Below are 27,030 nucleotides of genomic sequence, written 5' to 3' on the forward strand. Positions count from 1 at the left end.
ACAAAAACAAATGCAAAACAATTAAGAAAATGGTAATAGGAACACGCATGTCAGGAATCACCTTAAATGTAAATGGATTAAATTCTCCAACCAAAAGACAGACTGGCTGAATGGATACAAAAACAAGACCCTTCTATATGCTGCCTATAAGAAACCCACTTCAGACCAAGGGACACACACAGACTGAAAGTAAAGGGATGGAAAAAGATATTCCATGCAAATGGAAGTCAAAAGAAAGCTGGAGTAGCAATACTCATATCAGACAAATTAGACTTGAAAGTAAAGACTATTAAAAGAGACAAGGAAGGACACTACATAATGATCAAGGGATCCATCCAAGAAGAACATATCACAATGGTAAATATCTATGCCCCCAATATAGGAGCACCTCAATACATAAGGCAAATGCTAACGGCCAGAAAAAGGGAAATCAACAGTAACACAATAATAGTAGGAGACTTGAACACCCCACTTACATCAATGGACAGATCATCCAAATGGAAAATAAAGACACACAAGCTTTAAATGACACATTAGACCATCTCGACTTAATTGATACTTATAGGACATTGCATCCAAAAACGACAGACTACACTTTCTTCTCAAGTGCACACGGAACATTCTCCAGGATAGATCACATCTTGGGTCACAAATCAAGCCTCGGAAAATTCAAGAAAATTGAAATCATATCAAGCATCTTCTCTGACCACAATGCCAAGAGACGAGATATCAATTACAGGAAAAAAACTGCAAACAATACAAACACATGGAAGCTAAACAATACTCTATTAAACAACCAAGAAAGCACTAAATAAATCAAAGAGGAAATCTAAAAATATCGGAAAACAAATGACAGTGAAAACATAACAACCTAAAACCTATGGGACGCAGCAAAAGAGGGAAGTTTATAGCAATACAGTCCTACCTTAAGAAACAAGAAAAATATCAAACAACCTAACCTTACACTTAAAACAATTAGAGAAGAAGAACAAAAATCCCCAAGTAAGCAGAAGGAAAGAAATCATAAAGATCAGAGCAGAAATAAATGAAAAAGAAATGAAGGTAGCAAAGATCAATGAAACTTAAAGTTGGTTCTTTGAGATTAACAAAATTGATAAACCATTAGCCAGACTCATCAGGAAAAAAAGGGAGAAGATGCAAATCAACAGAATTAGAAATGAAAAAGAAGTAACAATGGACACCTCAGAAATACAAAAGATCATGAGAGACTACTACAAGCAACTATATGCCAATCAATTGGATAACCTGGAAGAAATGGATACATTCTTACAAAAGTACAATCTTCCAAGACTGAACCAGGAAGAAATAGAACATATGAACAGACCAATCACAAGTATGGAAATTGAGATTGTGATTAAAAATCTCCCAACAAACAAAAGCCCAGGGCCAGATGGCTTCACAGGCAAATTCTATCAAACATTTAGAGAAGAGCTAACACTATCCTTCTCAAACTCTTCCAAAATATAGCAGAAGGAGGAACACTCCCAAATTCATTCTATGAGGCCACTATCAACCTGATACCTAAACCAGGCAAAGATGTCACAAAAAAAGAAAATTACAGACCAATATCACTGATGAATATAGATGCAAAAATCCTCAACAAAATACTAGCTAACAGAATCCAACAGCACATTAAAAAGATCATACACCATGATCAAGTGGGATTTATCCCTGGAATGCAAGGATTCTTCAATATACACAAATCAATCAATGTGATACAAATTGAAGGATAAAAACTATATGATAATCTCAATAGATGCAGAAAAAGCTTTTGACAAAATTCAACATCCATTTATGATAAAAACTCTCCAGATAATGGGAATAGAAGGAAATTACCTCAATATAATAAAAGCCATATATGAGAAACCGAAACCCAACATCATTCTAAATGGTGAAAAACTGAAAGCATTCCCTCTAAGGACAGGAACAAGACAAGGGTGCCCACTCTCACCATTATTATTCAAGATAGTTTTGGAAGTTTTAGCCACAGCAATCAGAGAAGAAAATGAAATAAAAGGAGTCCAAATTGGAAAAGAAGTAAAATTGTTACTGTTTGCAGATGACATGATATTATACATAGAAAACCCTAAAGATGCTACCAGGAAACTGCTAGCACTAATTGATGAATTTAGTAAAGTAGCAGGATACAAAACTAATGCGCAGAAATCGCTTGCATTCCTATACACTAACAATGGAAAAGCAGAAAGGGAAATTAAGGAAAGTCTCCCATTTACCACTGCAACGAAAAGAATAAAATACCTAGGAATAAACCTGCCTAAGGAGGCAAAAGATATGTATGCAGAAAAGTATAAGACACTGATGAAAGAAATCAAAGATGATACAAACAGATGGAGAGACATACCATGTTCTTGGATTGGAAGAATCAACATCGTGAAAATGACTATACTACCCAAAACAATTTACAGATTCAACGCAATCCCTATCAAATTAACAATGGCATTTTTCACAGAACTAGAACAAGAAATCTTACGATTTGTATAGAAATGCAAAAGACTCCGAATAGCCAAAGCAATCTTGAGAAGGAAAAATGGAGTTGGTGGAATCAGGCTTCCTGACTTCAAACTATACTACAAGGCCACAGTGATCAAGACGGTATGGTAGTGTCACAAAAACAGAAAGGAAGATCAATGGAACAGAATAGAGAACCCAGAAGTAAACCCAAGCACATATGGGCAGTTTATCTTTGACAAAGGAGGCAAGAATATACAATGGAAAAAAGACAGACTCTTCAATAAGTGGTGCTGGGAAAATTGGACAGCAACACGTAAAAGAATGAAATTAGAACATTCCCTAACACCATATACAAAAATGAACTCAAAATAGATTAAAGACCTAAATGTAAGGCCAGACACTATAAAACTCCTAGAGGGAAACAGGCAGAACACTATGATATAAATCAGAGCAAGATCCTTTTGGACCCACCTCCTAGAATAATGGACATAAAATCAGGAATAAACAAATGGGTCCTAATGAAACTTAAAAACTTTTGCCAGCCAAAGAAACCATAAACAAGACAAGAAGACAACCCTCAGAATGGGAGAAAATACTTGCCAGTGAAGCAATGGACAAAGTATTAAGCTCCAAAATATACAAGCAGCTCATGCAGCTTAATACCAGAAAAGCAAATAACCCAATCCACAAATGGACGCAAGTCCTTAATAGAGATTCCTCCAAAGAAGACATGCAGGTGGCCAACAAACACATGAAAAGATGCTCAACATGACTAATCATTAGAGAAATGCAAATCAAAGCCACAATGAGGTATCATCTCACACTGGTTTGAATGGCCATCATGAAAACATCTAGAAACAACAAATGTTGGAGAGGGTGTGGAGAAAAGGAAACTCTCCTGCACTGTTGGTGGGAATGTAAGTTGGTACAGCCACTATGGAAAAGTTTGGAGGTTCCTTAAAAAACTAAAAATAGAACTACTATATGATCCAGTAATCCCACTACTGGGCATATGCCCAGAGAAAACCATAATCCAAAAAGAAACGTACCATAATGTTCACTGCAGCATTATTTACAATAGCCAGGCCACGGAAGCAACCTAAATGCCCATCAACAGATGAATGGATAAAGAAGATGGGGCACATATATACAATGGAATATTACTCAGCCATAAAAAGGAATGAAATGGAACTATATGTAATGAGGTGGACAGACCCAGAGTCTGTCATACAGAGTGAAGTAAGCCAGAAAGAGAAAAACAAATACTGTATGCTAACTCATATATATGGAATACTAAAAAAAAAAATGGTACTGAGCAACCCAGTGACAGGGCAAGAATAAGGATGCAGATGCAAAGAATGGACTGTAGGACACAGGATTTGGGGTGGGGGCGTGAAGGGGAAGCTGGGACGAAGTGATAGAGTAGCATAGACATATACACTACCAACTGTAAAATAGATAGCTAGTGGGAAGTTGCTGTATAACAAAGGGAGATCAACTCGATGATGGGTGATGCCTTAGAGGGCCAGGACAGAGAGGTAGTCGTGGGAGGGAGGGGATATGAGGATATATGTATAAATACAGCTGATTCACTTTGGTGTACAGCAAAAGCTGGTTAAAAAGTGTAAAGCAATTATATTCCAATAAAGAGCTTAAAAAAAAAAGATTTGCAAAAATGTAATACTCCCCTTATTAATGTTTGTTTGGAAAAGTTATTTTTCATGAAGTATTTATGATAATGTACTGGGTTTATTATTTTTTTAATAAATTTTAAGTTTTTCCCAGTTTTAATTCTAATTTGGTAAATATTGATAAATGTGACCCACATAAACAAAAGCTTTTTGGGCTCCTCAATCATTTCTAAGAATATATAAGGAGACTTGAGTCCAAAAAATTTAAGAACCATTGGCCTAAATGTAAATTTTGGGGAGTCAGATCAACATCAAAAATAGCATTTGAGAGAAGGAACTTTAGAATCACTTTGAAATAGGTTTGGTTTTTATTTTTACTTTAAGATTCTCTGAACCTCAGTTTCCTAGTTATAAAGTGGAAGAATTATCTGTCTTATAGATAGTATGAGGAGTAGATAGATCATGATTATAAAGGGGTAGCTATTATAATTATTAAAAACAAATATTTTCATTTCACCAGTCTAAGTGGCTCATTGGTTGCTGGCTGTATGAAGAGGGGAACAAATGCGAGGTCTAAAGCCTCCAGTTTGAATTGATGACAATGAAATTACAAATTTATTACTTTACCTGACACCTAATGTGGAGAAGCTTTACGGGACATGAAGACTCCAAGTGCAGAGGAAGAAATTGTAGAAATCTGCTGGACCATGGGATTTTCTTTTCCCTGGGGAAAGTCTTTCGGTCTCTTATCATAAATACTGCTTGTTAAAACTGGTAAAATAACCATTAAGGACTATTATTTGCATGACCAAGTGATTTGTGTACACAAACACAGATAACATTTTAGAATTAGAATCTCTAGCATCATTAGCTCAATTTTAGGTATTTTCTGTCTAATGCAAATTCTACACCCCAGGCATAGGAGATGAAGGATGGATATTGATCTCGAATTTCCTCTGTTCTGGGCGTCCTCTGTTCTCCCTAGTGTGTGTTTCTCTGCTACATGTAACTAGCCTTTCTATGGGCGCCATCAGTAACCATAACCAGATTGCAGACCACATCAACTCCAGATTTCGTGTTTTTTAGTGGGGAAGGGAAGGGGAAGGGAGGGGAATAGGTCTTGGGAAATGGGCTATGAACTATCATTGCTGACATTGGAAGTAAATTAAAGATTTAATAAAACTCTTTTCCCCATCTCTTTGTGTCTGACAGGTGGTCTCTAATCTAGAAGCAAGGAAATAGAAATGTTATTAACATAAGTGCAAAATTATTTAATTGCTGTGATCAGCAACAGGGATTCAGTCAGTCTGAATCAGCATCTAACAGCTTGTGTGAAGAGGATGTAAGAGGACTTGATTTAATTCCCAGAGTGGGGAAAATTGTTCCCAGTGAGGGCTTTGCTGACCACCCTGTTTTCAACTGCAGTCCTTAACCCTCCCTACACTTCCTTTCCTTGCATTTTCGCCATTGTACTTATTGCCATTACAGTCTATATGTCACTTATCTTGTCTATTGTCTGTCCTCCCACTGGAATGTGAGCTACGTAAAGGCAGAGATTTTGTCTCGTTCATTGCTGTATCCCCAATGCCTAGCACATTAGAGAAACATGATCTTTGAAAGAATGAACAAATGAATCCAACTCCATTTCTACTGAAATCAAGGTCCTCTGACACAAGTTCCCCTAAATTTCTCTCTCACCTCAGAAAGTTTGGGTCCTTAGCTATCTTCGCCCTCTCCCATGCCAAGACTAACCCTTCAGCTCTGTTCTTAATTATTCTCTTGCCCTCTTTCGGATACTGCTGGTTCAGTTCTCTCATTCATATTTTTAATGTTTCTCTACTGATCCATTCTTTTCAGCCAAAAACATACTAAACATACTACACTAAACTGAAAATCTCTCTCTGTTGCCTCCCTGAACCTGAGATACCATATACTCTTGCTCTTTTCTTCAATAATAAATTTTCTTGAAAATGTATCCATACTCGATATTTCTGCTTTCTTAACATCCAGCCATTCTTTATGTTTTGCGGTTTAGTTTTTGTCCCAACCAAATCTAGTGGTCCTGTTTAAATCCAGATTCTCCTTGACATCTGTATAGCATCTGTCAACTATGTCCACATTTTCCTTGAAATTCTTTGAGATATTTCACGTTTTGCTAACTGCTTGTTCTGTCTCCACTGGCTCCTCTTTTTTTCTCCTGCTCCCTAAACCCCAAATTTCTGCTCCTTTCCCATACCTTCGATCATCACCTCTGTAGCTGACACTGAAAATTATTATATCTGCAGCTCTGACTCCTCAACTGAGATCCAGTCCTGAATCTCCATGTTTCATTACCTGAGCCCCAAACCTTGCAGGTGAACTCATGTCTTCTTACTTCCTTTTCTCAATGGGTTCCACCTTGGATTTTACAGTGCCCCCTGCCAAATGTCTTTCATCCACCTCCCTTTTTCCCAACTGTAGTTGCCACACTATACTTCTTGTCCTTACACTTGGCCTGTTGAGGTAGCCTTCCAGTGGTACTTTGCATATCCAGTAGTTCTTCTCTTTCAACATATCCTGCACAATAACGCTAGATTCATTTGGATAAAGATATGCTGATTATATCACCCACTGGATCAGAATTTCAGTGTTTCACTGTTGCTTATATAGTAAAGTCAAGCCAAGGATTCAAAATCTCCCATAACTTGATTCCAACCAACTTTCCCACTATATTACTAATGCTCTAAGTTCTCAACAAAATGAACTCCCTGCTTCCCATCCTGACACCTGGAGCTTTCCTATTGCTACAGTTTTGCTCATTCTTCCTATTTTGTCTGATTTCATCAAAAGTTTTCACATTCTATAAGGCCCAGCTCAAATATCAAATAGATATAACACAAAGTAGCATATGATTCATGTCACTGGACCACAAAATAGGAATCAAGTGTGAAAACTTTATTTCTCCTACCAGATTATGTAAGTCTTTTAAGATAGAGTTCAATTTTCATTTTTATATTTGATAAAATATTTCATACAGTACCTTGCATATAGCAGGTTCTCGATATCTGTATATTCTATATATGAGACACCAATATGAAGGAATGAATTGTAATTCAGTGTATATCCATTGAACTTCTATAATAAGGTATCTCCTATTCCCCGACAACTTTACAAGTTTTTTTTGTTGTTGTTGTTAATGACAAGGACCTGCTTTTTAAAAAGTTCTGATTGTCTAATTCCCTATAGACAGCCAGTAATATTGAGATTTATCCAACTTACAGTTATATGTACTATGTGTCAGGCACTTTGCTAGATGCTTTCAAAGATGAATGAAGACACAAGTCTTTGTCCTAAGAAATTTAACTGTATGGCTTTATAAATAGAATAAATGAAGTTAGAGTGCAGATGTGAGGGGATTAGAAAATAGCATTTTGACTTTTGTGTTCTCCTTGCTCAAATGTAATTTTTGCACTGTATGTGACTATTCAAATTGAACTTTAAAGGATATTTGCTTCCACAGGTAAGAACAGGACGTCATGCTCAGTCATAATCTCTATATTGTGAGAGATGTGTGCCGATCCCTTGGCACCATCTTCTCCAACAGCCATGGCAAATAACTCCACTTGCAGCTCTGCCTGCAAACCAGCCGCCACCTGTGAGACACAATGTAGCTTTAGAATCAGACATACATGAGTTCAAATCTTGATTTTTAACATGACATTGGGCAAGTTACTCAAACTCTCTAATCTTGTTTCCTCATCTATAAATTTGGCACAAATGAATGATTGCTGTTCTGGCATTTAAAAGAATTACTTCATGGATTAGTTAGCTAGAAGTCTATTGAGTAAGTGGGACCCAGGATAAATTGCTGAAGGAGAAAATCAGGTGCTATTTAGGAAAAAGTATAAGGAAACTAAATGCCAGGATGCTGGAGGGCAAACTTTTATGATGTCTGTAACTGTGCTATTTCTTGAATATCAGTAGCAAAATTCTACTTGTCATCCTTGTAGACAAAGATAAATTTAATCTTAAATTTAATCTAAGAGACTGAGTGAATCCCACAATTCCCTGCACTGCCCCTTGGTTTACAGTATGCTTAATGTAGGACCTGTAACATGGCAAAGCCAGTAGAGGGAGACAGAATTAGTTTAAATGCCACACTGCTTAGATCTGAAAGCTACATGGAAGAGGTCTGTACCAACAGAAAAGAAACCTGATATATAATGAAGAAGAAACACAGCAAGGAATAGGCTTCTTGCCTTGTTCCTTGAAAAGAACACTAGCCAGGAAAGAAAGAGCTGTTTATGTTTCTAAGCTGCCTCTCTAGGAGGTGGGTTAAAAAGCAGACTTGAGAACAGTTACCTGGAAAAAATAGAAGAAACTACCACATGGAAAGCAATTAGATACGAATGGAATTTCTTTCTTCAATAGAGTTTTATAAATAATAGAAATGAAAAATGTTTCAGTTTTTTTCAACAATGCGCTTGTGAGCATCTGCACACTGGAGGGTATCCAACAGCTCTGTTTCTGAGACCCAGGCCCTTAGACCTCCAAGCCCAACAACCAGAGCAGGACTGGGGAATGACGACATTCTGCACGAGGGGAGCTGGAGGGCTGCCATCACACAGGTCTACCCAGGCTTGGAGTACATTCATTTAGTGCTGGCAGTGAACCAAGCTGAACAGTGCTGAGATTTAGATATGGAGAAGTCTACAGGTTACATTTCTTTGCCAGAGCCAAAACCTACCATCCAAAAGAAAAAAGAAGAAGAAAAAAAAAAAAACACAAAAAAAACAAAAAACAGTATAGAGTGAGCTTCAAAGAATACAAGCTGGGTTTTTTGTATTTATAAAGGTTGATCCAGCAGTCGTTTTGGCTTTCGGCATAATCCCTACTTTAAATGAAAAAGATTTGCTAACTTCCCAGAACAGTGGGAGAAAAGCTCGCTTTAACTGTGTTTTTGCTTTATGTTGTGAAGATTTTGAAATTTTGACACATTACAGTGATGAACCGTTTCAGAGAGGTACTCACGAATTAGTGGATCTAATCCCAAAATGTATTTCTGTTTGGAATTTGCAGCCTGCATACTACGGTTTTATAGGTCATAAGATATTGGAGCTGGAAGAGGGCTAAGAAATCAATCTAAACTCCTTCTTTTCTAGATGAGGAAAGCAAGGTGGAGAAGATTAATTAACCAAAATTGTCACTGAGCTGCTTGGTAACATAGTCATGACAAGAAGCCAACTGACTTTGCACTATAGCCAGCCGGTGCTTCTGTGTCAGCCTGTAACAAGCGTGGCTGCTTTAAGATCTTGGGATTCAGTGGGACTGCATGCCCTTGCTCAGAGCTCCCATGAGCCTATGCAGTCCGCGTCTGTGATAAATGGTTCATGGACTCACCAGACTTCCTCACATCATCTGTCAATCACATATCCCTTGAATGCCCCCATGTGCCCTGTTCTGTAAGCTCCTTATGTGTCTCACTCATTTTTAACATCCCCTGTACCCCGGCACTATCACTGGCATATGGGAGGAACTCAAAGTTTGTTGAGTGAAATGAAAGGAGTGTTAAAGCAGCAAGATGATATACTGACCAAGAAATAAAAGTTAAGGTTGAAAAATGTGATTTTATTACATTTGGAGAAAAACTTTTGTTTACATCATACTACACTTACGAAATTCTAATCTGAAGTAAGTGGCAATATACATATTTTATACTAAACACCCTATTTGGGGGAATGTATCAACTAAAATCAGAGCAGGTTAACATTTTAAAATTTGTATTTTCAGAGATTTTTGGAAAAATGAGACAGATGGTGAATTTAAATATACTACTATTTCTTAATATGCCATTAAATAATATTCTCTGACAAATACCAAGAGAACAAACCAGATTTATATAAAATGTAAAGAATGAAATATTTTTTTAAGTGATTTTTCACTTTGCAGAAGGATTTGTCACAGGCTATCTTTAGGTAATCAGTTTACCAAGTGTGTGTTAAATCATATTTAATTCTCTAAAAGGTATTTTGAGTCAACTGTATAGAACTGCAGTATTGGGACAAGTGAAGTGAACCTCAGAGATGGTTCCACATCTGGAAGTTTAACTCTATTTACCTATAGGATCTGCTCATGGTTACTACATGAAGTAAGTGACATCAAGCCAGATACTGTACCAAAACCAGGAATCTTTTGTTTGTACTAGAAAAAGACTTAAACATGGTTTAAACTGAATGGGTAGAACGTCTTAAAACTCGCTTCACTGGAAACGTATCTGTTTGCACACACAAGGACACACATAACGCAGTACATAGGACTTACAGGCCCAGGTTTATAAGTCACTTTCAGTCCTGTGCTGGGTGGGGGCTGCTTCACCCTAAACCTACCAGGAAAAAAAGATGGAAATAAATTGATGCCATAATGAAAAACATGAGCACGAATGAACTGGGAAGTAATAAAATCAGGAAGGTGTTAATATTCGCTACACAGGAGCAGGGGGTCCAGACTAGTAGAAAAACAACCCAGTATCCAGTTGGAAGAAGAATCTTGGGCATGTTTCACAACTGCCTTTCCAAACAGTTTTCATCGGCGTCAAACTGACTCCAACCTGAGTTTCAATCCTTTGTTATCGGATGCTGACGAGCAGCTCAGGCTTGGGCAGAAGGTTGCAAATGTTTGGCTGGCATGTGCATTGCAGCGTAGCCGCCAGTGTGCACACAAATGCTGACTACCAGATCATTAAGCTGAAGAATAAAGGCTCTTTTGGAAAGCAGCAGAGCATGGGAGCCAGTCTTGCTCTGTCGTGGTGTGGGGTTTGCATGTTTGGGGAGAAGAGAAACAGAAAAGGCTCAGAAAATGTTGGAGAACTTGAAAAGCACTGTGCTCACACGTGGTGCCTATTGATCTCTTCCCCTTCCTGTGGTTTGTGGGCTCTGCCTGAAGGTTAAAGACCTGGAGTAAATTAAAATGCCAAAGGAAACCTACCCCCACGCAGACCCCCAACTCCATTCCCTCTGCCATCCACTTTGCTATCTGCCCTGTAGTGGCTGAACTGAACAAGCTGAGGAATGAAATCTATAAAGCTGAAATTCTGTACTGGACACACAGGGTCTGCATGGGTGAGTTTAATTCATTTGAGGTTGACTCTCCTTTTCTCCCCACTCACTTTGTGGCAACAACCTAAAAAACAATAATGTCTGATCTGGTGGCTTGGGTCCCTCATCAGGTTGTTTCTGAGGAAGTGAATGTGATTCCTGAAGTTGAGAATTTCCCTTAACTAAAATGGGATGGTGATCTTTTCAATCAGATGCTCCTGTTGCTTTGCTCCATCTGATTTTCAGTCTTGAGTCTAGAATCACAAACATTCTTGAAGGACTTGCTACTGACATTGAGAATAACTCTGCAACTGAAATAAACATGTATCCCATTTTTATGGTGGGAAAAACCCACATAACCCTGAAGCTGAATTCAAAATAGTATAAAGTAGATTTTGTAATTGCAAGTTGTCTTGGTATAGATATATGGTATATTGACCCAATGGGAAGGACCAATCTCTCACAAGAAGCAGTGACCACAGTTGTGTAGATAAAGCAAGGTGCTCCAATGAACTGGTACTCAGGACATCTGAGATCTACCCTTGCTGTAGCCTACAAGACCTTAAAACCAGGGACTCAGTTTGTTCTTTTATAATAGTCTCTAAGGTCTCTACATACTCTAAAATTCTGTTGGTTTTGATCTGAAAATGAAGGACTAAAGTGACTTTCTTGTCACTTAATGCCAAATACAATATATTTTCTATTGGGAGTACTGATTGTGAGTTAAGGTCTTTGTTATTAATTCCAAGTCACATCATCAGAGTCAAAATGACCCTGATGATTAAGGGTTGTTTTTTTTTTTTTTCCTTTTTGCCTCAATTATGCAGAATTAATGTAATAAAAATCACGTTTAGATCACAAAGTGCCAACAAATGTTAGCTGGTATTATAGTTGGTGGTGGATTTAAGAGATAGACTTTCAAGTATGGTGTATTAGTTATTGTTTTGTGTATTAGTTACTGTAACAGTTGTACAACTTCCCTTTCATTTTTTGCTAGTACAGATCAGGTCTTGAGGTGCTTCTACCAAAGTATTGATAATAATTAACCGGAAGGCAAAGAAATACCTACTATATAGCTGGGGCTTGGTAAGTACTGATTTGTTGGATAATGAATGAGTGGATGAATTAGTGAGTAAATGATTGAATGAATGATGTTAAGATTCAAGAGTTCAGGTGTAATTCCAATTCAGTTCAACAAACATTTACTGATGTAGGCAGCCAAAGAAAAGTCACAGAGTAGGGGAAGGTAATCTGAGCATACACGTGGAGCCTTGCTTGGCCTCACCTGCAGAAGTCCACTCCAACATTCTTGAGCTTTACAGTGGTTGCATAGGTTTGTCCTTCTTTGAGCACTCCAAACTTCACTGAGGGTGGGAGAAGATGGAATCCAAAGGGGGATGAATTTACATTATTAATGGCAGCAGATGCAACAGAGGACGTTCTCACTCTTCCTCCAACAGAATCTTGCACCTTGCATTGAGAAAGAAGCAATACAACATAATAAAATGGTTCTATTTTACATTCTCAAGATAATAAAAAGACTCTGCCCTCACACATTCCGCCCCCCCCCCCCGGCCATGCAGCAAAACATGCAAGAAGCTTACCCTGCCCTCCAGCCAGCCTACAGCCACTGCACAAGGCATGACGTTGCAGCCAACTGAGCCAAGGCCAGCTTTGCCCCCAGCGTGCCCACAGTAGTAGGCCCTACCACAACAGAAAGGCACATGCTGCCCACATAAGGGCACCCCTTGACTACACAGCTCTGGTGACCAGAGGGGAGCATGCCTCTGGGCCCATGGGACATCTCCTACATAAGGCTGCTTCTCCAAGATTGGGCAATGTAACCTATCTACCTAACACATAGAAATAAGCACAGAGAACTGGGCAAAATGAGGGGAGAAAGGACTATGTTCCAAAAAAGGAACAACACATAACCTCAGAAAAAGAACAAAGTGGAGGTAAGCAATCCAGCCAATAAAGTGTTCAAGATAATGATCATAAAAATGCTCACTGAACTCAGGAGAAGAATGAATGAATATGGTGAAAATTTCAACAGATTTAGAAAAATAAAGAAAAACAAAACAGCTGAAGAATGCAATAACTGAAATAAAAATTGCACTAGAAGGAATCAACAGTATATTAGATGATACAGAGGAATGGATCAGAAAATAGTAAAAATCACCTAAGCTGAACAGAAAAAATAAGAGACAATTAAAAAAGTGAAGACAGTTTAAGAGACCTCTGGGACAATATCAAGCATACTAACATTTGCAAATCAGGGACCCAGATGGAGAAGAGAGAGAGAAAGGGGCAGAGAAGTTACTTGAAGAAATAATAGCTAAAAATGTCCCTAAACTGGGAAAGAAAACAGACATTCAGGTCCAGGAAGCACATAGAGTCTGACACAAGATTAACACAAAAAGGTCCACAGCATGACACACTAAATTAAATGGCAATTAAAATGGCAAAAATTAAAGGCAGAATCTTAAAGAAGCAAGAGAATAGCAACAAGTTACATACAAGGGAATTACCATAAGACTATCAGCTGACTTTTCAGCAGTAATTTGGCAGAATAGAAGGGAATGGCATGATATATTCAAAGTAATGAAAGGGAAAAATCTATAATCAAGAATACTCTACCTGGTAAGGCTACCATTAAGGTTTAAAAGAGAGATAAAGAGTTTTACAGACAAGTAAAATCCTAAATAGTTCAGCACCACTAAACTGGCTTTACAAGAAATGCTAAAGGGACTTTTCTAAGCAGAAAAAAAAAGGCCACAACTAGAAATACAAAAATTATGCAAGGAAAAATTTCACTGGTAAAGACAAACATATAGTAAAGGTAGCAGATCAACTACTTATAAAGCCAGCAGGACAGAAGGTTAAAAGACAAATGCAGTAAAATTACATATATCCAAAATGAGTAGTTAAGGGATACTCAAAACAAAAAGATGTAAAATATGACATCAAAAACATTAAATGTTTGGGGGGAGAGATGAAGAGTTGTTAGAATACATTCAAACCTAGGAGATTATCAACTTAAAATAATCATGTATATGATTATATGTTGTTATATATGAACCTTATGATAACCACAAACCAAAAACCTATAATAGATATGCAAACAAAAAAGGGAAAGGAATCCAAACATAACACTAAAGATAGTAATCAAATTACAAGGGAAGAATCTAAAAGAAGAAGGAACAAAAAAGAACTACAAAAGCAATCTGAAAACAATTAACAAAAGGTCTATAAGTACATACTTATCAATAATTACTTTAATGTAAATGGTCTAAATGTTCCAATCAAAAATTAAGACCCACATATATGCTGCCTACAAGAGATGCACTTCAGATCTAAAGACACACACAAACTGAAAGTGAAGGGATGGAAAAAGGCATTCCATGTAAATGAAAACAAAAAGCCTGGGTAGCAATACTTATATCAAGAAAAACAGATATTAAAACAAAGACTGTAACAACAGACAAAGAAGAACATTATATAATGATGAAGGGATCAATCCAACAAGAAGATATAACAACTGTAAATACGTATGAACACAATATAGGAGCACCTATATACGTAAACCAAATATTAGTGGACATAAAGGGAGAAATTCACAGTAACATAATAATATACAATAATAGTAGGCAACTTTAATACCCCGCTTACATCAATGAACAGATCATCCAGACAGAAAATCAACAAGGAAGCACTGGGCCTAGATAACACATTATAGCAGATGGACTTAATAGACACATATAGAAATTTCATCCCCGAACAGTAGAATACACATTCTTTTCAAGTGCATGTGGAACCTTCTCCAGGGTAGATCACACAATAGGCCACAAAACAAGTCTCAATAAAATTGAGAAGACTCAAATCATATCAAACATCTTTTCCAACCACAACACTATGAGATTAGAAATGAACTCCAAGGGAAAAAACTGAAAAAACCACAAATATGTAGAAGCTAAACAACATGCTACTAAACAACCAATGGATCACAGCAGAAATCAAAGAGGAAAAAATACCTAGAGACAGATAATGACAACACAATGATTCCAAACTTATGGGATACAGCAAAAGCCATTCTAAGAGGGAAGTTTATAGCTATACAAGCCTAACTCAGGAAATAAGAAAAATCTCAAACAACCTAACCTTACACCTAAATGAACTAGAAAAAGAAACAAAACACAAAAAAGTTAGGAGAAGGAAAGAAATAATATAGATGAGAATGGAAATACATGAAATAGAGACCCCCCCCAAATACAAAGACTAATGAAACTAAGAGTTCTTTGAAAAGATAAACAAAACAAGCCTTCAGCCAGACTCATCAAGAAAAAAAGCCCAAATAAAATCAGAAATGAAAGAGAAGTTACAACCAACACCAAAGAAATAAAAAGGGCCATGAGAGATTACTACAAACAATTATATGCCAATGAAAGGGAAGAAATGGATAAATTTCTAGAAATATATAATCTCCCAAGACTGAATTAAGAAGAAATAAAAAATGTGAACAGATTGATTGCCAGTAATGAAACTTAATCAGTAATTTAAAAAACCCCAACACATAAAACTCCAGGACCAGATGGCTTCACAGGTGAATTCTACCACACATTTAAAGAAGAGCTAACACCTATCATTCTCAAATTATTCCAAAAAACTGAAGAGGAAGGAATGATTCTGAAATCATTCTATGAGTCTGGCATCAATATGATGCCAAAACCAGACAAAGATACCACAAAAAGAAAATTACATATCAATATCACTGATAAATATAGATACAAAAATCCTCAACAAAGTATTGGAAAACCAAATTCAAAAGTACATTAAAACACTCATACATCATGATCAAGTGGTATATCAAATTATATGAACATCTCAAAACTTTTGACAAAAGTCTGCAGGAAACGCTTTTGATAAAATTCAACATCTACATTTTTGATAAAAACTGTCAACAAAGTAGGTATAGAGGGAACATGCCTTAACATAATAAAGGCCACATATAACAAGCCCACAGTTAACATCATACTTAATGATAAAAAGTTGAAAGCATTTCCTCTAAGATCAGGAACAAGAAAAGGATGCCCACTCTTGCCACTTTGATTCAACATAGTATTGGAAGTTTTAGCCACAGCAGTCAGACAAGAAAACAAAATAAAAGGACTCCAAATTGGAATAGAAGCAGTAAAACTGTCACTATTTACAGATGACATGATACTATATGAAAAGAATCCTAAAGATGTTACCAAAAAACTATTAGAACTTGGTAATGATCCATATCTTAAAAAAATTTTGAGTTATATGAGTGCATGCATTTATCAAAACTCAGCAAATACATGCTTAAAATTTGTGCATTTTATTGCATATATATAGTATATCAAAGGAAAAATATAAAAAAATATTAAACTCTACTTAATGATATGCATGTTAGAGTATTTAGGGATAAGTGTAGAAATGTATGCAATTTACTTTGAAGTGCACCAAAAACAAGATAAATTAATGGATAGATATAAGGATAGATATGTGATAAAGCAACTATAATAAAATATTGCTGGTAAAATCTAGAAAAAAACACATACTATTAGGACTGATAACTTAATTCAGTGAAGTTGAAAGATACAAAACATACAGATATCTGTATATGTTGCATTTTTATACACTAATAATGAACTATCAGAAAGAGAAATTAAGAAAACCATCCCATTTACAATTGTATCAAAAAGAATAAAATACCCAGGAATAAATCTAAACAAAGAGGTAAAAGACTTGTACTGTGAAAACTATGACATTGATGAAAGAAATTGAAAGATGACACAAATAAATGGAAAGATACACCACATTCATGGATTGAGAGAATATTGTTAAAATGACCATAGTATCCAAGACAATCTACAGATTCAATGCAATCCCAATCAAAATACAAAAGGCATTTTTAACAGAACAGATCAAATATAACTAGATGAGACAATTCTAAAATTTGTATGGAAACACAAAAGCAATCCTGAGAAAGAACAGAGCTGGAGGTATCATGCTCTCTGATTTCAAACTATACCACAGAGCTATGGTAAATCAAAGCAGTATGGTACTGGCACAAAAAAGAGACACATAGATCAATGGAACAGAATAGAGAGCTCAGAAATAAACCCATGCTTTTATGGTTAGCCAATCTATGACAAAGGAGGCAAGAATTACAATGGGGAAAAGATAGCATCTTCAATAAATGCTGTTGGGAAAACGGGACAGCTCCATGCAAAATAATCAAACTGCACTATGTTCTCACACCATATATAAAAATAATCAAAATGTGTTAAATACTTAAGTGTAAGACCTGAAACCATAAGCAGTATACTCTTTGCCATCAATCTCAGTAACTTTTTTTTTATCTGTTTCCTTGCACAAGGGAAACGAGCAAAAATAAACAAATGAGACTACATCAAACTAAAAAACTTTTTGCACCATGAAGGAAACTATCAATAAAATGAAAAGGCAGACTACTGAGTGGGAAAAGATAGTTGCAAACAATACATCTGATAAGGGGTTAATATCCAAAATAAATTAAAAAAAAAAAAAAAAGCAAACAACATCAAAAAGCCAAACAACCCAATTAAAAATGAACAGAGGACCTGAGTAGACTTTTTTCAAAGAAGACATACAGATGGTCAACAGACATATGAAAAAATGCTCAGCATCACTAATCATCAGGTAAAAGCCAACCAAAACCACAATATCGTCTCATGCCTGTCAGAATGGCTATCATCAAAAAGGCAACAAATAACAAGTGTTGGAGATGATGTGGAGAAAAGGGAACCCTCATGCACTGTTAATGGGATTGTAAATTGGTGCAGCCATTACAGAAAACAGTCTGAAGGGTCCTCAAAAAAATTAACAGAAACTACCATATGATCCAGCAACTTCACTTCTGGGTATTTACCCAAAGAAAACAAAAATACTAAATAGAAAAAATATACCCACACCAATATTCATTGCAGAATTGTTTACAATAGCCAAGCTATGGAAGAAAACTATACGTCTAAGTGTTCAATAGATGAATGGGTAAGGAGGATGTGATAGATATGTATCACATATATATCATATATATATATATATATCACATGTGATATATATTAAATCTTGTCATTTGAAACAACATGGATCATCTAGAGGAAATTATACTAAGTGAAATAATTCAGAGAAAAGGCAATACTGTATGATCTCACTTATATGTGGAGTCTAAAAAACAAAACAAAAACAACATGAAAACAGATTCATAGATACAAAGAACAAATGGGTGGTTGCCAGAAGGGAGGAGATTGGGGAGGACAAAATAGGTGAAGGGGATTAAGAGGTACAAAATATCCAGTTATAAAATAAATAAGGCACAGGGATGTAATATAAGGAATATGGTCAATAATACTGTACTTTGTATGGGATAGATGGTTACTAGACTTATGGTGGTAATCATTTCATAACATATGCAAATATCAAATCTCTATGTAGCACTTCTGAAACTAACACAATATTGTATGTCAACTATATTTCAATTAAAAAAAAAAAGGCTCTTGTCACCAGAGGAAAATAACTGCTTGACTGGGAGAGGAAATGAACACTTTTTGTCTACGTAATCCTTACCACAGCACTGTAAGGAAGTATTTTAGGCTTTGCTCTAAGGATAAAGAAGCTTGAGTTCAGAGAACTGAAAGACAGATAACTTGCTCAAGTGGTAAGTGGCAAAGTTTCAAACTCAAGTTTGCCTGATTCTAAGTTTGTGTGCTTTCCTTTGTGCCAGTGATAATCAAATTTAGCTCCCATCAGAATCACCTGGAGGACTGGTTAAGACACCAATTGCTGACTCCACTCCCAGAGTTTCTCCATCTGTAAGTGTGGGATGGGGTGGGGCAGAGAGTAGGTAGGTGGGGTTGTGGGGGGAAGCATCTACAAAGATAAAGAAAACCTGCTCTGGAGAGGAGCAGTCTACTGAGGACTCCTTAAGACACAAACTGCTGACTCCACCCCCAGAGTTTCTCCATCAGTACATCTGGCATGGGGCCCGTGAATTTGCAGTTATAATGAGTTCTCAGGTGTTGCCAATGCTGCCAGTCAGGTAATCACGCTTTGAGAACCATTGCCCTATGCTGTTCTTTCCCAGGTCCACAGCACTGACCTCATCTGGGAGCCTGTTAAAACTGCAGAATCTCGGGGCCCACACCAGACCCAATGAGTCAGGATCTATATTTTAACAAAGTCCTTAAATAACTCACATGCGCATTAAAGTCTGAGAAGCGCTCCTATCATATGTCACTTAAATACACTGCAATACATTCTCTGATGGCAATGAACACAGTGCGCCGTGAAATTTCTAAAGGACAACGACCAACACTTGATTGGTGGCTTCAAGGAAACCTTTCCAGCAGAGCTGAGATAGAATCTTAACCTTAGAGGCTCTGAGAAGGGAGCCTGGTGCTTTTAAAGAACTAAGGGAAGCCCACAATGGGTGAAGTGTAGTGCGTTTGAGACAAAGTGAAGGTAGAGAAGCAAATGGAGCCACACCTTGCAGTCATGCTAGGTCATCTGGGTTTTATCCTAAGAGTCATGAGAAGGGCACCCAATGATCCCTTAGCCAGCAGTGTGCTGGTAAACTGGCTCTCAGGAAAGAACCTTCAGCAGCAGCATTTGCCGATTTCTACGGCATGAGATCTCCCAGCATGGCTGACTGCAAGCTAGTGATGGTTTAACAGCTGGCTCATGAAATTTCTCTCATGAGCATATACGAGCTGGCTCCAGCAAAGTGCTGCCCTGGCTCATCTCTGTGTGACCTGAAGGCCTTCACGTTGAGACAGTTCGTGTATTAAATAGTAGGACACAGCGGCTGGAAATCACTAACATCAATCAACCAGGGATACATAAAACACTACCTGGTTCTGAGAAATTTGTTCCCATGTCTCTTTTACCTTTTTGAGAGGTTGAGACGTGGGCCTGGAACTCAGCAAATAGTGAGGTAGCCTCACTTTCTCTTTTCTTGCTTGTCCCGCCACATCCTGCAGCAATGACTGGGTTGGAATTTTCAGAGGCACACACGATTCTGGTTCTGTTAGAGAGAATGTTGAAATTACCCCATGTGGACATTGCTTCCAAAGACATTCAAGGTCATGCCAAAGCATAGCAGAACATAGAACCAACTTGGGAAATTTTCTTCTTTCCTCCTGAAAGAGCTTATTTATAGGAATAAAGGGCTTTTTTATTAATTCTAGTGTTTTATCTTTACATTTTACAAAGAAGTTTTTGCCTAAAATTAGTCCTCACAACAATCCCATGAGATGGGCAGGGCAGATGCTATTAGCATCACCTTTTTTAAGTAAATGAGAAATCAGATTCTAAGAAATCGAGTGACTTGCCTGTAAATCAACAAGGTATAGATCAATAAAACGTTGACTCTCAAAGATTTCTTAAAACTTAAAATGAGCAAAAAAAATCTTAAGAATTTCTTTGTTTCAACTAGTAAATTTATAGTTTGAAAAGTGGTGTAGTAATTATAGATAAATTAAGCCAGGGAATTAAATCCCCAGATCACTAAATCTGGTGAAGGAGTGAGCAAAAGTAAATAATATACATAGCTGCAGTTGTATATATTTCTTCAAACATCCAGGAGGCTTAATAAGAATTGTGTTTTACATCAGCACATTTAAACATCCTTTCTTGAATTTAAATCATCAAGAGAGGAAAGAGAAGGGAACCAATATTTGATGGTCCACTGTGCAGGCGAGTACCACATGTATGTTTTTACATACAGCATTTCACTAGTTCTCATAAAGTCCTCTGAGCCGAAGGCTATGGTAATTGTAATCTTTGTATGCTCAGGATTCTCCCCATTGCCTCCCCCCACACCCACTCCTGCCACACATACTTCTAATGCCACAACATCCCTGGCCCTGGCCATCAGGATGGTACACAACCCACGCAAAGCCAATGCAGGTCCACTCCCGAAGCTGACAGGGGTGATCCCATGTTGTCCACTGGGTTATGGGTCTGGAAGAATCAGAATCTTGGACCTCTTTGGTCATGTCCCTGCCACATGGACATAGCCTGTTCTTTATAGGAGAGGATAAAACCAAACAGAGACAAGTCGGGATGTGACAGCACAGAGTCAGGGAGGATGCCCAGAGAGACAGACAATAGATACAAACACTCCCCTGAAAAGCCTGAGTGCCTGCATCCAGTCATCCCTGGGCTAGCACCATCGCCACTGTTCTGTGATTTGCTTTTGAGCATCAATAAACACCACCCAGCTCCCTGGGTTTTTGTTATTGTTCAGTGACTTTGAGTTTCAGTTCTCACATTGAAGAGTCCTGACTAATATCATAGTAGTATCTCTCTTTTTTTTTTTTTAACAGATGAGGAAACTAAAGTTAAAAAACTTGTCCAACAAACTGAAAAGTGGCAAGGTTGGATATATACCAGGTGTGTCAGATTCCACAAGAAGCACACTCCTGACAGTGTGAGATAACAGAAGGTGTATATACATCGTAGGGTTGTGAGGTCTCTGCCCCTGGTTCCTGGCATAGCACTCCTAAATCTCTTAGAATTTCCCAAGTGATAAGAGTGTTGGGAGTGTCTTTTAATATTTGGTCTTTGACCCTGACTCCTGACACAGAGCTCCTAAATCCCTTGGAATTTCTTGGGTAATAGGAGTGTCTTTTGACCTGAATGAAGGGATTCTTGGTGGGCTCCTGGATAACTTCAGGATGGGGGCTGGTCATCAGTAAAACCAAGCCATGATTAGAAGCTTGGAAATTTCAGCCCCACCTCCCATCCTCTGGGAAGCAGAGGGGACATAGGGCTGGAGGTAATCATGCCTACACAATGAAGCCTCCACAAAAATCCCTACAGTACAGGGTTCGGAGAGCTTCCAAGTGCGTGAGCACATCCATGTGCCGGGAGAGTGGTGCACCCCAGCTCCACAGGGACAGAAGTTACTGTGCTAACCCCTTCCAGACCTTGCCCTGTGTACCTCTTCCTCTGGCTATTCATCTGTGCTGTTTATCATGTCCCTTACTATATAATAATATATGAGACCTATGAATTGTTCTAGCAAATTGTGGAACCATAAGAGGAGGTCATGGGAACCCCACTTTATAGCTGATTGGTCAGAAGCACAACTGACAACTGGACCTGCTATTGGCATCTGAAGTGGGTGGGGGGCACCCTTGTGAGACTGAGTCCTTAATCTGTAGAGTCTGTACTAACTCTGGTTAGTGTCAGAATTGAATTGAATTGTAGGACACAGCTGGAGTTGCAGAATTACTTGATGTGAGAAAAACCCATGCACATCTGGCCACAGAAGTGTTCTATATGAGTAGTGAGTTTTTCCTAGACAACTACCCAGTGTGTCCCAAATTCATCTGTGCATCTTAATCCCCTGGGCTGACTCTGGAAAAATAGAGATTTCCTAGCCACATGCCAGATTAGCCGTTTTTCAAACCAGAACAGAATCAGAATCTCTGGGGATGGAGCTCAGTGATCAGTGTTCTAATGTATTTATTCTCTTTGGTCACTGTTGCCTACATAGGCAACAATTCTAATGGCTTGATGTGTCTTTTTGTTTGTATTCTTACCGTGTGCATATTACTGTCTTATATGAATACATTTTATCAGTCTAATGGGTACCAAATAATTGCTTATACTATTAATAGTAAATGCTGATATGGAGTTTCTCATGTGCCAGGCACTGCTGTAAGCATTTTATATATACTAATTTAGTCCTCACAACCTTATGATGTATATACCATTATATCCCCTTTATAGAAGAGGAAACAGGAAGATATAGGGGGGTTAAAGAGCATGCCCACTGTAACATAGTTATTATATGAGGAGTCAGGTAGAGCCTTACATAATTTATATGTCATATTATATACATATATATGTCATTACATGTCATTATATAAGTCATAAGCTATTACATAAGGAGTCAGGTAGAGCCTTAGCTCTGCTCTTCATCATACTGCCTGCCATAATAGATGGATTATTACCCACTGAGCCTACCCAGGGCTTCCCCAGGGATGGTGGGTGGCGGAGGGAGTCCTTGAGGGGCTTGGAGCAGCAGCTGGTCACCAGCTGATACAGAAGTATTTTAATATTTTCACAACTGGGATGGTCCAACTAGTGGTATCATCTGAAATTACTGCTGGACCCAACACAACTGAAGAACCAGTAATGGTCCCCAGTTTCTACGCTGAGGTTGTCTGTACTATTTATGCACAATAATGTTTTGTTTTTGTTTTTTTTACTTCCTCTCAGAGCATCTTTATTTACCTGTCTCTGAGCATGGCTTCCCTGTAGATGGAGTGTATTTCTCTGCCACGTTAACTCTGAGCTCAGCCTTAGGACTTGCTCTGACCCACGAATAAATGTATGTGGAAGTGGCCACGCCAGTTCTGAGCAGAGGCTGAGAGCAGCAGCCCGAGATCCATCTCTCCTGGTCCTCCTGATCCACCTCTCCTGAGCTCCGACCCCCTGCCCTGAGGGCAGCCAGCCGCCAAGGGTGGGGCACCTCCAGTGCCCAGCGGAACACTGAGCTCTGCCTGTGGCCAGTGTGCTGGGAAAAAACTCAACACCCGCCTCTCTGGAGAAAGACTGCCTTGGTTGGTACCCTTTGGACATGTGTGGCATTCGCTGATTTCTCACCGTGGCGGACTCACGCTCTGACTGTGGTGTCACTCAACATGGGGCTGGGAAGAGACAGCACCATCAGATCTCAGGGGCCTGGTGCCCACCCCGGTGCTGCAGACGTGCTGCCTGCAGTCTGGGGAGGGCTGCCCAGTAGGCACACAGCCCCCCAAACTGGTTGTTTATGCCACTGTAGGATGTATGCACTGTTATCGCAGTGAACGCTAAGTTCATGTTTATTTCACCAAATCCAAACCTCCTTTAGCTGACTCATTGTATTTTCCAAGCATTTTTTGTACTGTCACCAAATAAGAATACTCTGATCTACTTATACTGGTTTCCAGTCCATTTCTACTCAAGATTTTGAACACATTCTTTTCTTTTTTTTTCTTTTTTAAAATTATTATTATTATTGTATAAAATACTCTTTTCTTTTCCCTACATCTGGAGGGCAGTGTAATAAACTATAGAGAATTCAGAGTCAAAAACTCATTTTCTGGCCCTGGTACAGTCCCAAATTTGCTGTATGATTTTAGATGTTGCTTGATTTTCTCTAGGTTTCAGTTTCCTCAGGTGAAATGAGGGTTCTCAGGTGATCCAATCTTAAACCTTAAAATCTATGCAATTGTATTTATTCTTTAAGACCACCTCTCCCATGAAGCTTTCCCAAATGCTTGTGTTAATCTTTTCCTATTCTGAACTTCTTTAAACTCTATTGTTTATATCAAAATTTACCTCATAGTAGAATCACATTATTGTCTCTTATTAGCTCAAGTATTTCAGTGTGTAGGGGTGCTATAGGTGTCCCTCTTGTTTCAAAACCATTTTTTTTCCTCCTTCAAACATAACCATTGCTTTGAATCTCATGCCATCGGACAGTTTTACCTACGACGTCTCCAAGTAGCTGTCATTTACTGACCTTCCCAGTCATCCCCTTGATTCACTGCAGACCGTGTCACCTTGGATGGCCTTCCACTTCAGCTCTCTCGGTGATATCTCCGGATGACCCATCCATCACCCTGTCCTCTCTGATTTTTCCATCACCCTGTTTCTTCATCTCTTCCTCTTCTCCACCTCAGAAACTCCCATGGTCGTATCTTTGCCTTACCAACACCAATAATTTTACCACTTTTCAAATCTCCGTTTCAAGCTTCCCTGCCGATCACCGCACCTTCTACTCTTCTAGCTTATTACTCTGTCATATTTGTCAAGCAATTATTTGACCTCCTTGAGACCTCTAATCAACTGACACTGTCACTGTAAACAATCAGTCACCCCTTCCTGTTTTGACGTCCTGCTTCTCCAGAATGGATTTTATATCCTGTCGTTATAGCCACTCCTTTGCCATCACCCTCGCTCATCTCCCCAGTACCAAACATATCAACCCACCTGCCCATGTGTCTGTATTCCTTCTCCTTTCCCCTGTCACTGGGGATGAGCTGACCCTACTCACACTCAGGGTCAACTGTGCCACTCAGGGTCTGCCCCGAATGTCATGTTCTCTCGCCTTCTTTAACACTTTGCTATCCTGTGATCAGGCTCCCTTCTCCTGCATCCCAAGTTCTCTCTTGCTACAAAAATTATCATCATTTGGACATCAACATGCTCTAGTGCGTCTAATTTGAAAAAAACCTCTCACTTGGTCATAACATCTCCCTCCAGCTGCAGTCCTACTTCTTTATTCTTTTCAGCAAAACTCTTGGTTACAGCTGTGTATTCCTGCTGCTGCTGCTGCTGATTCCTCTTTAGCCACTGTATACATAAGCCGCGTCAGCTGGCTTCGGTCTCCTCCGTGCCCCGGAATGGCTCCCGCCTAGATCACCAGTGGTCACTATCTTACCCAATTCCATGATTATTCTTCATCTTACTTGACCTTCCAGGAGCATCTGATACACTTGATACACTCAATGATTTTCACACTCCCGTTTTTCACCTACCTGGCTGGCTTTTTCTTCTTAGTTGCCTTTACTGGCTCCTCTTCTGCCTGGTTTTTACATTCTAGAGTTTGCCTTAGAGCAGTGGTTCTCAAAGCATGACCCTGTATCAGCGACATCAGCGCCACCTGGAAACTTGTTACAACTCCCAATTCTCAGCCCCACAACTGGTCACATTAGTTAACCTAGGAATCACCCTTGATTCCTCTCATTTCTCACACCCAGAAAGCCCTGTTGGCTCTACCTCCAGGACATATTTCCAATTAATTTGCTTCTCACCATCTCCACCTCCAGCCCCTTAGTCCAGGTCTCTGTCCACGCTCACAAGTATCTTCTGTTGCTTCCTCCCTGCTTCCTCTCTCCCCACTCCTCCCTCCCTTGCCACGAGCTACTGTCCACACAGCTACCAGAGGGACCTTTTTCAAATATATATCGGTCATGCAATGACCCTGCTGCTCAAAACCTTCCGGAGGAGTCTGACTACAACTCCACTTAGAATAAAACCCATAGCTCCCTATGCAGCATCAAGGGATCTCCCTGTGGCCCCTCTTTCTGGCCTCATCCTCTTCTAGTTGTTCTGACGCCCATCTTCTTCCAGCTCCATGCCTTTTCTTCCTATTTCTTCTCCCCTCAGGGCCTTCATGCTCGCTGTTCCCACTACCTGGAATATTCCTTCCCCCCGGTCTTTGCATGGCTGCCTCCTTCTTGTCCTTCTTGTCCCAGCTCAAATGTCCCTTCACAGAGGGACCTTCGAACCCCCTAATGGAGTGCTATCTCTCTCCCCAAGACACTCCCCACACATTACACTGTTACATTATGTGACACCATTTTTTATAATCTGAGCTTATTTGTTTCTTACTTATTGTCTAGGTCTGCCAGTAGCATGTTCAGCTGCATATGACTTTGGCTTCTTAATTGCTGTATTTCCATGCCTAGAACAATGCCTGGCATTGAGTAAATCACCCTCTAAATGAATAAACCTTATAGGAGAGATAAGATTAAAGTCAGGAAGGCAAAAGGCTTGTACAAGGTACATCTCTTAATTCACCCTTAAGTGTGGCAAGATGCTCCCTCTATAAGAGGTAACTAAGACCCACCAGCAGATTCCATCTCACTTCCAATATGGAACATGCCCACAGGAATCAAGGGGTGCAAATGTATCTACACAACTCAAATTACCCTCCCTCCCTCTCTCCCTTCACCAACCACATTTAGTTGAATCAGCTTCAGTGG

The 27,030-nt window shown here is 38.8% G+C and overlaps 1 protein-coding gene across 1 annotated transcript in view; it reads right to left on the reverse strand.

Annotated features, from left to right (window-relative positions):
- SPAG17 (sperm associated antigen 17) overlaps positions 1-27,030 on the reverse strand; it is a 242,301-nt gene that overhangs the window by 8,961 nt on the left and 206,310 nt on the right. The window contains exons 44-48 of the mRNA XM_057703738.1: positions 20,152-20,288; positions 12,483-12,667; positions 10,425-10,485; positions 7,612-7,756; positions 4,752-4,898 (exon numbers count right to left, since the gene is read on the reverse strand). Coding sequence (XP_057559721.1) covers positions 4,759-4,898; positions 7,612-7,756; positions 10,425-10,485; positions 12,483-12,667; positions 20,152-20,288 — 668 coding nt within the window. The 3' untranslated portion in view covers positions 4,752-4,758. The remainder of the gene's footprint in view (positions 1-4,751; positions 4,899-7,611; positions 7,757-10,424; positions 10,486-12,482; positions 12,668-20,151; positions 20,289-27,030) is intronic.

The sequence above is a fragment of the Hippopotamus amphibius genome, chromosome 1 (assembly GCF_030028045.1).
Source record: "Hippopotamus amphibius kiboko isolate mHipAmp2 chromosome 1, mHipAmp2.hap2, whole genome shotgun sequence".
NCBI classification, from domain to species: Eukaryota; Metazoa; Chordata; class Mammalia; order Artiodactyla; family Hippopotamidae; genus Hippopotamus; species Hippopotamus amphibius.